The sequence below is a fragment of the Trachypithecus francoisi genome, unplaced genomic scaffold (assembly GCF_009764315.1).
Source record: "Trachypithecus francoisi isolate TF-2019V2 unplaced genomic scaffold, Tfra_2.0 Lachesis_group5, whole genome shotgun sequence".
In the NCBI taxonomy this organism is placed as follows: domain Eukaryota; kingdom Metazoa; phylum Chordata; class Mammalia; order Primates; family Cercopithecidae; genus Trachypithecus; species Trachypithecus francoisi.
The window spans coordinates 134,271,197-134,284,283 of NW_022681470.1; the positions used below are offsets into that span (position 1 = coordinate 134,271,197).

At 50.4% G+C, this 13,087-nt stretch overlaps 1 protein-coding gene across 2 annotated transcripts in view; it reads left to right on the forward strand.

The window, feature by feature from the left end:
- The first annotated feature begins 722 nt into the window (after positions 1-722).
- Positions 723-13,087, forward strand: part of LOC117074427 (cytochrome P450 4F2) — a 52,982-nt gene continuing 40,617 nt past the window's right edge. Inside the window, exons 1-9 of one of the 2 annotated variants that reach the window (XM_033195861.1) lie at positions 723-786; positions 1,175-1,373; positions 3,938-4,082; positions 6,047-6,100; positions 6,191-6,318; positions 8,654-8,775; positions 9,534-9,804; positions 11,292-11,358; positions 11,556-11,685. In XM_033195861.1, coding sequence (XP_033051752.1) covers positions 1,176-1,373; positions 3,938-4,082; positions 6,047-6,100; positions 6,191-6,318; positions 8,654-8,775; positions 9,534-9,804; positions 11,292-11,358; positions 11,556-11,685 — 1,115 coding nt within the window. In that variant the 5' untranslated portion in view covers positions 723-786; position 1,175. The remainder of the gene's footprint in view (positions 787-1,174; positions 1,374-3,937; positions 4,083-6,046; positions 6,101-6,190; positions 6,319-8,653; positions 8,776-9,533; positions 9,805-11,291; positions 11,359-11,555; positions 11,686-13,087) is intronic. The other variant, XM_033195864.1, reaches the window with a different exon arrangement.

Below are 13,087 nucleotides of genomic sequence, written 5' to 3' on the forward strand. Positions count from 1 at the left end.
GTCCAGGAGGGGCTCACTGCCCACAGTTAGAGCAAGGAGAAGGCAGAGTAAGGACTCTACTCAGGGTCCCCTGTCTCTGCCCCCCGGCCCCATCCACTCATGGCCGCTCTCAGCCTTACCCGCCATCCCCCATCTCTGTCCTCCTATTCTGAGTCCAGTCTCCAGATATTCTCCTCCAGTGGGGCTCTTTGTCTCTGGAATCTGACCAGGTAATCCCCAGCACAGTTAGGTAGTTTGTTCCTGCTCCTGTCAGTCATGTCTCGACCCAGGTCCTGGGTTACCTGGAGGCAGGACCTGAACTCCTGCCAGGCTGTGAAGCCAGAGGCCAGGAGCTTCTGTCTCTGAATCTCCTAAGTCTGCACTGAGAAATGGTGCATAGCGAACTCCTAGACCACACGTGGAGAGGAGCTCAGAAAATGATCTGGGACAAGGGTTGGCCTGGCCCTGCTCACCTGCTGCCTGAACTCTCAAGTTTATGCCTTTATCTGCCACACCCTTGCCTTGGAAGGGCAGGGTGGCTGTAAACTTTGGGACTTAGAGTCACCTTTGACTGTTCCTTAAGATCCCCTCCCACTCAACTGTGAGATGCTGAGACCTGAGGATCCAGAGTCCACGCTGTGTCACCCTCAACTTGGCCCAACGCCAGGTTTTGGTTGGCTGCCCAGGCACGGAAGACACCCAGTCTGTAGGGATTGACTCGCCCAGCCCAGCCCAGCCTCCCACAACCTTCCCTAAATCGCAGAGCGGGAGAGGAGGGTGTGTGGGACTAGCTGCTCCTGACAGAAGGTGCCAGGCTGGGGGTGGCAGGGTCCTGGTCTGGGATGGGGAGAGGCACTGCCCAAGGCTGGGGTGGGTCCAGGCTACTGACCTGGGAGACTGGTGATTTCCTGGTAACCAGACCTCTGGCAGCCTCCCAGTGTTTCAGGCTGGGCCTTTTTGGATTCTAATCGGTTTCTCTTTCTCTCTCCCTTTCTGTGTAACTGGAGGCCACTTGGCTGCTGGTTTCCGTTGGGTGTTTCTGGACTTTAGATCTCAGCTTTTGTTTACCCGTCTCAGACCCTTCCCTGATCTGCCTCCAGCACTGCCCTTCCTTGCACCTCTCCACTGTCCCTGGAGCTTCCTGGGCCCTTCCCTGGGCCTCAGGATCTCACCCTTCATCCCGTCTGCCCTTCAGGATGCTGCAGTTGAGCCTGTCCTGGCTGGGCCTCGGGCCCGTGGCAGCATCCCCGTGGCTGCTCCTGCTGCTGGTCGGGGGCTCCTGGCTCCTGGCCCGTGTCCTGGCCTGGATCTACACCTTCTATGACAACTGCCGCCACCTCCAGTGTTTTCCGCAACCCCCGAAACAGAACTGGTTTTGGGGACACCAGGGCCTGGTGAGTTTGGTAGCAGGACGGGTCTGGGATCTCAGGACAGATGGAGTTCCTGAGGGGCAGAAATGCGGCTCAGGGAGCTGGGTTTTGAGGGTGGCTGGGGTCTGGGAACACAGAGAAGAGAGGGAGGCAGCTCGCTCATTCCTCTCCTCACTTGCCCATTCCTCTCCTCACTTGCCCATTCCTCTGCTCACTCGCTCACTCCTCTGCTCATTCGCTCACACCTCTCATCACTCGCTCACTCCTCTCCTCACTCGCTCCTTCTCCTCACTCACTCATTCCTCTCATCACTCACTCCTCTCCTCGCTCCCTCACTCCTCTCCTCACTCTTGCCTTCTTCTCCTCACTCACTCATTCCTCTCCTCACTCGCTCACTCCTCTCCTCACTCGCTCCTTCTCCTCACTCACTCATTCCTCTCATCACTCACTCCTCTCCTCACTCGCTCACTCCTCTCCTCACTCGCTCACTCGTCTCCTCACTCGCTCATTCCTCTGCTCACTCACTCATTCCTCTCCTCACTCACTCATTCCTCTGCTTACTCACTCATTCCTCTCCTCACGCACTCATTCCTCTGCTGCACCACCCCAAGTCTTTTCTCTCCTCACTTTCCTCCCACTCCAGCCTGCTTGCATCTTTTTCCTGCCTGTCTTCCCTGTGTTACTGCACCTCTCACGGACTCCTGTGGGAGTGGTATGGGTGCACAGAGCAAAGATCTGGCATTCGCACCTTCTGTACTGCTGGATTTGAGGCCTCCTGAGCCCTCTGTCCAGGGGCTGCTTCCTGCCTGGCCCATTTGCTTGTGTCTGCCCATCTCTGGGCTGCTGCTTTCCCACAGGAGTTAGCTCTGAGCCCCTTTCCCTATGCAGTGGGGCCAGAAGAGAAGTGTGGGCAGTCTCCCGCTGCCTCTTTTCTGGAGGCACCTTCCTCCTATCTTGCTCTTCCTCACTGACATGTCCCAGTCAGCCTTGTTGCCTGCCTGAATAAAAGCTGGTCACTCCCTTCTCTTTTCAGAAGCTGCCCTTGACTCCCCAGACCTTGGCCTCTGACTTAGACCTGCTCTTCCAGTTGGGGAACATGGCCTTGGTCTGCTCACTTGTAAATGGCATGATTGACGGGCATGTCCACGGGTGCAGTGGAAGGTGCACAGGACGCACTAGCACAGAGCCTGGCCTGCGAGAGGGGCTGATGTGGACAGTTAGAGTCACTCCTGTGCTCCTGGGGGCTGCTGAGAATGGAAGGACCCCAGTGTGGGAGCAACAGCAGCCCATGCAGACCAGCTGGGATGTGAGAGGGATGTGGGAACCAGCCACAGGGACACGTCCTGAGGCTACACTGCTGTCTACAAACCTCCTTTCTTGGGGACTTTTCCATGTGGCCGTCCCCAGGTTGAAACCATTTCTAAGATGAGAAAATACATCCTCTTGAGCAGACAGCTTGCCTTCTCCATCTGTCTTGGTATTTACCCTTGGATCTTTATTTTTAAAAATTTATTTATTTCTTTTTTTGAGGCAGAGTCTTGCCCTGTTGCCGAGGCTAGAGTTCAGTGGTGCGATCTCAGCTCCCTGCAACCTCAGCTCCCTGCAACCTCCGCCTCTCAGGTTCAAGTGATTCTCCTGCCTCAGCCTCCTGAGTAGCTACGATGATAGGTGCCCACCACCACTGTCTGCTAATTTTTGTATTTTCAGTAGAGACGGGGGTTTAGCCGTGTTGGCCAGGCTGGTCTCAAACTCCCGACCTCAGGTGATCCGTCCACCATGGCCTCCCAAAGGGCTGGGATTACAGGCACGAGCCACTGTGCCTGGCCATTATCTTTGGATCTTGGAGGCAGCCCCAAGAGAGAAGGAGCAGGGGTCAGCAGAGATTCTCTGCAGCTGTTCAGAATCCAGACACGCTGCTCAGGGCAGAGGCTGCACCACATCTGGAGGCTGCGGGGGAACTTGCTGTGGCTCCTGGTGGGGAGTTGCATTACTCAGGGTTCTCTTTAGAAACTGAATTGACAGGATATCCTTCCTCTTATATCTTATGCATGTATGAGACAGAGAGAGAGAGAGAGAGAGAGAGAGAGAGTGTGTGTGTGTGTGAGAGAGAGAGAGAGATTATTATGGGAATTGGAAAATGTGATGATGGAGGCCAAGAAGTCCCATGATATAGCATCTGCAAGCCAGAAACCAGGGACACTGGTGGTGTAAATTCAGTCGGAGTCCCAAAAGGCCTGAGAACCTGGAGTTCTCATATCCAAGGACAGGAGCGGATGGATGAGCCAGCTCCAGAAGAGAGCTCACATCCACCCTTTCCTCTGCCTCTTTGTTCTATCTGCACCATCAAAGGGTTGAATGAAACCCACCCCCTTTGGGGAGGTGGATCATCCTTCCTCAGTTTACCTATTCAAATCCCATTCAAATGCAAATCTCTTCTGGAAATACACCGATGGACACATCCAGAAATAATGTTTTATCAGCATATTTTATCTGGGCATCTCTTGGCTCAGTCACTTGGGATTCATGGTTAATTCAGGACACCTAGAATTAACGATCACAAGGGCTGATGGCCTCTGTCTTGCTTTCAGATCACTTCCACGGAAGAGGGCGTGAAGAAGTTCACCCAGCTGGTGGCCACCTATCCCCAAGGCTTTAAGTTTTGGATGGGTCCTACCTTTCCCATCCTCACTTTATGCCACCCTGACACCATCCGGCCTATCACCAGTGCCTCAGGTACCCATGCAGAGCTTGTGTTTTGTGGGGGACTGGGAAACATCAAAGGCCTTCTAGCCTCTCCCCTCCCCAAGCTTCTGTGTGGCCCCTGCAGGACCCAGGGCCCTCGCCCTGCTTCTCTCTCAGTCATGTTCCTCTTTCCTTCATGTATTCACCAACCCCCATCTCAGCACCTCCTCCCTCCACTGCCATCTGTCTCTGCCTTTTTTTGTGTTCTGGGCACCACTGTGGCCCCAAGAAGCCTCAATTTAAGACCCTGTCCTCGAGGAAGCCCATGCTTGAGGAAATGGATGTGGACAGAGACATCTCAAACTTCGTGGAGTCAGGAATTGCAAGAAAGAGATGGGTGTGAAACCGGAGGACAAGATCTTTCTGGGGGCAGGTTGGAAGGCTTCCTGGAGGAGGGGTTGCTGGAAAAATGAGTAAAAAGATGTTAAAGCAAGGGGAAAAGGTGATGCAGTGGACATCATTAGTATCCAGGTCCCCCTGTCAGGCCTGGCATCAACCTTGTCTGTCCCTAAGTCTATAGCACTACAAGGATTTGAGGCTGGTGGAGAATCTGGGCTGTGATTGATGTGATGTTCACCTCTGGTGAGTTTATTCCTTCTACCTCATCCTGTCACTCACCTGCCCTATTCATGGTTCTCCTGCTCCAGGCCCCAGGAATCTCCAGTAGGAGATCCCACTCCCGTCTGGGGCCCTTTCTTTCCCTCTGCTCATCCTGTCCTTGAACAGGCCAAGCCAAGCAGGGGCAGGGGCAGCATCCCACAGAAACTATGGCTGTAACCTCAAGATGGTGAGTGACTCTGGGCAGGTCCTCAGCTCTCTCTGACTGCTGAAATCTCTTTTAGTTGCGAGTGATGGAAACTCAAGCCCATGTGGTCTAAGCAAATAAAGAGAATCAATGTGCTGTAAGTCTGGGGAGAGTGGTCTTCAGGCATAGTTGGATCCAGGTGTCAATTAATCCACATCACTGGGAATCAGTCTCCTCTTGATTTTACGATTCTCTATGTCATTTTGCCTTTTCATATGGTGTCAACAACGAGTCTCAGAAGCCCAGTTCCAATCAGAAAGCCCACCTTTCTCCCAAGGGTCCCACAGATAGCCTGTGTTTTCTACATTGTATTTGATTGTATCTGGTATATGCTTCCACCTGGGATCACACAGAGAAGTCATCATGTGTGGGGCTCAGCTGTGGCTGAGGACATTTGGGGCATGTCAGAGTCTTTTTGGTTCTTCTCTGAGATGTAGTGTGAGGTTGTCTTTTTATCCTGCTTCACATGTCTTGGCCATGTTTGGTGCTTGTCCAAGGTGTAGGACCCAGAGTCTCTTTGAGAACTGTGTGAGGTACTATTTGAGTCTTAGTAGAGTTAGGTCTTAGGGTAGATTTGAATTATGGCCTGAAGAATAGGCTTGGTTACACCTGGGCCATGTTTAGGACATTAATGGCATCATATTTAAGTTATCTGGACCCGTCAGTGGAGTACACAGAGGTCATATTATACCATCTCAGGCTCATGGGAGAGCATGTTGTGTGATTTAGGGTTTGTCATGTGTGTTTTGGCCATGTCAGGAAATGTTAACACGTGTCAGGGCAATATCCCAGGTCCCAGATCCATGTTAGAAGATAGCAGAGAGTGCTGGGGACATACAGGATGTCCTAGATCCCTGTAAAGGCATTCTGTAGAGTGTTGAGCTATGCTCAGGTGTTGCAGAATATGTTGGACCTTGTAGGAGATATGTCATTGTGTGCTGGAGCATGCTGTGTTATTGCTGTGCTGCTGCAGCCTGGTCTGGTCTCTCCTTCCTCCACCATCCTCCCTTCTTCCTCTATCCTTGGCCTTTTTCCTGCTATGCTGGGTGGGAAAAGTGGAAGGCACAGCCCTGGCTGGGAGCATTTCTCCATACTCAAAGTCCTTCTCTTACCCCTCTCCACGGCCCCTGATGCTCCTCAATGATGTCAGCTGCTGTTGCACCCAAGGATATGTTATTCTATGGCTTCCTGAAGCCCTGGCTGGGTGAGTAATTGAGGTGAGTGGGGTTGGGGATGTCATTTAGGGATAAGGGAGGGTGCTGCCCTTGACCACTGTTCTTGATTGCCCTGCTAGGGGATGGGCTCCTGCTGAGTGGTGGTGACAAGTGGAGCCGCCACCGTCGCATGCTGACGCCTGCCTTCCATTTCAACATCCTGAAGCCTTATATGAAGATTTTCAACAAGAGTGTGAACATCATGCACGTGAGTCGCTTGAACTATGGGTCCCAGTGGAGCCTCGGGGCAGAAGGACCACAGGCATATCTGGTCTGCAATTTTGGTGGTGCTTTGGGGCCAATGCTCTTCCTCTCTGAGCCTTGGTTTCTCTATCTGTGAAATGGGAATATTAATCTCTACTTAAACGGTGGTAACACGATATAGTGGATTCATGTCCCTGGCACAAGTAGCTCTCAGAAGGTGTGAGATTCCATGTTTCTCTCACAGAAACCCTTCAAACTCAAGAGAGTAAAGATGAAGATTGCATAGTAGCAATTGCTGAGTACAAACTGCCTCAAAACTCACTGGTTCAGAGCAATGAGGGTTTATGATACCTAACAAGTGTGTGAGACAGTTGGCTGGTTCTTCTGCATGTGGATGGGATCACTCTTGGTACATGTGCAGCTGTGGGTCAGGTGAGCAGTTTTGCTGATCCTGGCTCAGTTTATTCACATGTTTGTTTGGGGCTTCACTAGCTTCAGGTTGATCTAGGATGGCCTCAGCTGTGACACCTGGACTTTCCTCCATGTGTTTCTCTGCCTCCAGGAGGCACCCTGCTGTTCACATGGCGTAGACTGGGTTCTGAGAGACTGCAAGGAGACTGCAATGTCTCTGGACATTCTTTCTGCAATGCTTCAAAGTTCAACCAGGCTTAGGTCAGCACAGACTCAAAGGGGCATAAAAGAGGCTCCATTTCTTAATAGAAGTTGCTGGAAAATCATAGTGCAAAGTGTATGAATTCAGGGAGAAGTGAAGAATTGGCAGTTGGGATTTTGTGAAGTGCTTAGGATGTTTTTCTTACTTGCAAGCTGATAAGCTAGCTTTGTTAATACTTCATGGATTCTGCAAGGAGATTCGAGAGTCCTGGGTCAGAGACAAATGACTATTTATTACTCATGGCATAAATAACCACCCAAATCCCACGGGGTGCCACAGAGAGGTTTCAATAGTTGTCTGCTCATGCAGTACATTGCATGGAAGGAAAGGAGCACTAGACTTAGGGAATTTTTTTTTTTTTTTGAGATGGACTCGCTCGCCCAGGCTGGAGTGCAGTGGCGTGATCTCTGCTTACTGCAAGCTCTGCCTCCCGGGTTCACACCGTTCTCCTGCCTCAGCCTCCCGAGTAGCTGGGACTCCAGGCACCTGCCACCATGTCCAGCTAATTTTTTGTGTTTTTAGTACAGACGGGGTTTCACCATGTTAGCCAGGATGGTCTTGATCTCCTGACCTCGTGATCCGCCCGCCTCAGCCTCCCAAAGTGCTGGGATTACAGGCGTGAACCACCATGCCTGGCTGGGAATCTGCTTTTTTAGCAAGCAGAAGCAAGCCTGATATTGGTCCAGGAGCAGTCATTGCCTTATCTCTCAATATTGTTCTCTGCAAACACAAGCCTGAGAAATGGCCCAAGCAAGAACAAGAGGGTATGTGTGTGTGTGTGTGTGTGTGTGTGTGTGTGTGTATGTGTGTGTGGGTGTGTGTACACATATACACACACACACATATATATATACGCACACACACACATATTTGCTTTAAGTTCTGGGATACATGTGCAGAATGTGTAGGTTTGTTACATGGGTATACATGTACCATAGGTATACATGCACCCACCAAACCGTAATCCAGGTTTTAAGCCCCACATGCACTAGGTATTTGTCCTTATGCTCTCCCTCCCTTTATCCCCAACCCCCTGACAGGCCCCAGTGTGTAATGTTCCCCTACCATATAGCAGGGATATTTTTGAAATGAATTTATAGCAATGGAGATGAGTAAAACTAACATTTACCGAGCACTCACCATATCCTAGAAACAGTACCATTTGCCAACTCCATGATATATATTTTGTAATTTAATTTTAATAACCCTGTGAGGTTTTGGTTGGTTTTGCCCTGTTGTGGACTATGAAACTGAGGTCCAGAGAGATTAGGGAGCTTGCCAAAGTTCAACCAGATAGTAAGTGAGCTAGGAGTGCTGAGGCAGTGATTCTATCCTGGTTTATCTGGCCCCAAAGCATATTGTCCTGACTGTTACCGAAGACTTGATAGATGGGACCTACAGGAGTGCAGGAGGTTGACCAAGAGCACACAGACCATAGGAGGCTGAGCTGGGACTTGAACCCAGGTCTCTCGACTCCCAGCCATGAGTCTTTTTCTCCTAGTAGTAATAGTTTCTGGTCCTATCCAAGGCTGGTCCTTCCTAGGGATGGGTGCCTGGGGCAGAGGACCAGGAGGATGATTGCGGGGGGGCCATCTTGGTGTTTGGGTCTGGAAAGGCTCTCACAGGAGGCAGTTCTCAGCTTCAACTCTGTTTTTTCTCTGGCTAGGACAAGTGGCAGCGCCTGGCCTCAGAGGGCAGCGCCAGACTGGACATGTTTGAGCACATCAGCCTTATGACCTTGGACAGTCTGCAGAAATGCGTCTTCAGCTTTGAAAGCAATTGTCAGGAGTGAGTCCTTTCCTATGACCTGAGAACTTGGGCCACGAACCCAAGGGAGTAGGTTGGAAAAGGTTGACTGACTGGGGTAACCAGAAGTGTCTTTCTGAAGGCACTTTCTATGTGTCATAGCTGGGCTTTGAAGGATGGGGAAGGGAAGAGAGAAAGTACGGTCCTTTCAAGTAGGTAGAAATATTTGAGTAGGCAAGAAGACTAGGATGAGGCAAGCGTATGCAGCAGACAGTAGAGATGAGTTTGTGGAAGTAGACAGGGGCTAGATACCAGGACACTGAAAATCAGGAAAAATATCACGAACTTTATCAGGAGGTTCCCAGGAATCTTTTCAAGGGGGTTGGACCGATGACAGGTGCAGTCACAGCTGAGCTCTGTGGAGGTCTGCCTGTCATGTAGACACTACACGGAGCTGACATTGGATGCAAGTCGGTGATGGTGGGGGCTGGGCCAGAAGAAGCTGGAAGACAGTGAGGTCTTGTGAGTTTTGTGAACAGTTTTTGGAAGGAAAAGAGTCTAGGCTGGATACTGGGTGGCAGAGACAGGAGAGAAGCATGGTGTCCAAGCTATGCTCTGGGTACCTAGGTGCATGGAAGCAGCTCTCAGAGATGGGATGCCTGGAGAGAAGGGAGTTTGGAGAGTCAAGTCTCCTTGCTGTTTCCGGATACTCAATTTCCTGATGGGCAGTAACTTCTAGCTGCTGGTGAGAGGTGCTCCTGGGATTTTGCATATGTTAAGTTGTTACCTTCCTCATGCAGGAAGCCCAGTGAATATATTGCCGCCATCTTGGAGCTCAGTGCCCTTATAGAAAAAAGAAACCAGTATGTTCTCTTGTACCCGGACTTCGTGTATTACCTCACTCCTGGTGGGCAGCGCTTCCGCAGGGCCTGCCGCCTGGTGCATGACTTCACAGATGCGGTCATCCAGGAGCGGCGCCGAACCCTCCCCACTCAGGGTATTGACGATTTCCTCAAGAACAAGGCAAAGTCCAAGACTTTGGACTTCATTGATGTGCTTCTGCTGAGCAAGGTGGGCTTCTCTGGGATGTGAATTCAAGTCACAGAGTGGAGATTTATGCCAATGTCAAGTGAAAGAACTTGGAGTTGATCCAGAGGGCAGTGGGAGCCATGGAACATGCTTGAAAAAAACAGGTCAGAGATAGGTTTGAGAGATAACTCTGTGGAATTCAGCTGGCAGGGGACTGCTAAGTTTGAAATAGTGAGGAGCCTGAGATTTTACTTACATGTTAGTAAGTCAGTCTGACACATTTTAATGCATATCTATATGTCTATGTCTATATCTGTGGTGACAGATGCACCAAACCCCTGGATCACAGCAGCCTGTTTTAATCATTTGCAGCAATAGCAGCAACCAGAGTAGGATTGTAGAGCTGACTCTCCATTCCCATATTCCTCCTAGGGTAGCACAATGTTTTTACCTGTAAATACACCAGAATGCACTGCAGAGAGGGGGCCCCACATTATACATCTTGGAGCTTATATAGGATAGCTAGCACATGTGCCCCTTCTTCCTTCCAGGGTGAGTGTGAGAATGGGGGGGGGGGAGAGAGAGAGAGAGAGAGAAAGAGAGAGAGAGAGAGAGAGGGGAGAGAGAAGAGAGGATGTTTGCTTTGTTCTGGAATAAAAACTACTACTTTCCAGTGAGATTGCCATCCCTGTAGGTTTATAGGTTTATAACCCAGACGACTTCTGGAAAGATAGGAAGGATTCTCTGAGTTTATCACTCTAGAATGTGAGAATGTGAGCATGTGAGCAAATATCTATACAGCAATTCTTTCTTTCTTTCTTTCTTTCTTTCTTTCTTTCTTTCTTTCTTCTTTCTTTCTTTCTTTCTTTCTCTTTCTTCTTTCTTGTCTTTCTTCCTTTCTTTCTTTTTTTTGAGATGGCGTTTTGCTCTTGTTGCCCAGGCTGGAGTGCAATGGTGCGATCTCTGCTCACTGCAACCTCTGCCTCCTGGGTTTAAGCAATTCTCCTGCCTCAGCCTCCCAAGTAGCAGGGATTACAGGCATGCACCACCACACTAAGCTAATTTTTTTTTTTTTTTTATGGTAGAGACGGGGTTTCTCCATGTTGGTCAGGCTGGTCGCAAACTCCCGACCTCAGGTGATCCACCTACCTTGGCCTTCCAAAGTGTTGGGATTACAGGTGTGAGCCACTGCACCTGCACAATACTTAATTTCTAACCTCCAAGCCAAATTGCCGTTGAAATATGCTGTAACCCAGGTTGCCAGTAATGCTTCACTCCAAAAGTCCTCATTATTCAGAGACAAGATAATATTCATAGGTCATTGACTCTTCCCAGCAGGGCCAAATAGGAGGCAAAGAAGCCCGTGGTTGGTGGGCTCTGATGGTGGTGACCAAGAGGCATCTGGGGTGCATGATGGGCTTGGGTTTCTGGAAGGAGGATGGATCTTCAGAAACTGTCTAAGGTTTGACTCAAGAGCCCCCAGAGCTGGTGTGATTTGGAGCAGGGGTATTATCTTGCCTTCTCTCCAGGATGAAGACGGGAAGGAGTTGTCTGATGAGGACATAAGAGCAGAAGCTGACACCTTCATGTTTGAGGGTGAGGGTCTCAATGTGGGACTACAGTGGGGACAGGGGCCTCTCCATCCCAGGGACGTGGTGGGTGGACCCTGGATCACTCCATTCTGCCCATCCTCCGGCTCCGTACATTCTCCCAAGAGCCTCAGTGCATGGGTGCTGTCCACCCTCTGGTGCTGAAGCAGCCCAGAAATCCCGTTTTGCTTGGCTGCCCCTCAGGCCATGACACCACAGCCAGCGGTCTCTCCTGGGTCCTACACCACCTCGCACAGCACCCAGAATACCAGGAACGCTGCCGGCAAGAAGTGCGAGAGCTTCTGAAGGACCGTGAGCCTGTTGAGATTGAATGGTGAGTGCAGGTGCTGGCCTGTTCTTGATCTTTTCTCATTGGTTCTGCTCCTCAGGTGGGTGGGGAGAGGGAGTCGCTTTTTGTCAATTCTTCCATTATCTCTTAGTGGGAATCGGTGCAAATCTCAGAGGCAGGGCTTAACACCCAGCCCGGCCAGCAGGGGATGGTTTGCAGGCTTTTGGGACCCAGGCTGCTGGGAGAATTGGTGACAGTATGTAAAGGCAGATGTAGCCACTTAGCATGTGTTCAGCAAATGAATTTCTCCGCCACCTCCTCTTTTCACTGAATTATCATATTTTTTTCAAACATCTTCACTTTCTGAATGTTTGCTCTTCCGTCCCCTATTTCAATCCTGTTGTGCAGTCCAGGGATTTCTAAGGGAGAACTGAGGGTAGAAGTAATTCATTCCTGTCCAGAACACCTACATCGTTCATCCATCCAGTCTTCATTCAGCAAACACTCCCACACTGCATTTCCATTCCCAGTTTTGTTTCTAGCACCTTTCAGTACTCTGGAGACCTTGAAAGGATCCAGCCCTGTGATCTGTTTTCCTGGTGCTCCCAACCTGGTGGGGGAACAGTCCCAGGACAGGAAACTCCCAGCACAGACGGGCAGGGGTGAGGTTGAGAGCAAGAGAAGCATGGCTGGTGGTACAGAGTGTCTCAATCAGGCACAGTGGCTGAACCTGTAATCCCAGCCACTCAGGAGGCTGAGGTGGGAGAATCACTTGAGGTCAGTACTTCAAGATGAGCCTGGACCATATAGCGAGAATCTTTCTCTAAAAAATATGAAGACATAAAAATAAAAGTGAGGTGTCTTGGTTGAGACCCTTAATAATGATCAGTTGATATTTGGATGCAGCAGTGCTCTAGGTCAAGAACACAGCCTGGGCCAAGGTCGAGGGAGGAGAGAGGGAGGGAGGCAGTAGTGCCCTAGGTCAAGAAGAAAGCTTGGGCCAAAGTCGAGGGAGGAGAGAGGGAGGGATGCAGTAGTGCTCTAGGTCAAGAAGACAGCCTGGGCCAAGGTCGAGGTAGGAGAGAGGGAGGGAGGTAGTAGTGCCCTAGGTCAAGAAGAGAGCCTGGGCCAAGGTCGAGGGAGGAGAGAGGGAGGGAAGGAGAGCAGGAGAGAGAGAAAGAGAGAAAGAGAGAGAGAGAGAGAGAGAGACTGAGAGAGAGATCAAGAGAAAGAGAGAGAGAGAAGGGAAAGAAGAGAAAGAAAAGAGGGAAAAAGAGAAGTGGCTTGTGTGGAGGGGGAGGGAGAAGGTCATAAAGAGAGAATGGAGACAGAAGGAAAGTGAGAGAGAAAGAAAGAGAGAGGGAAGACAGAAAGAAACAGAGAGATGGATAGAGAGGGAGAAACTGAGTCATGATGAGATGATGAACCTGGAGATGGGAGCAGAGCC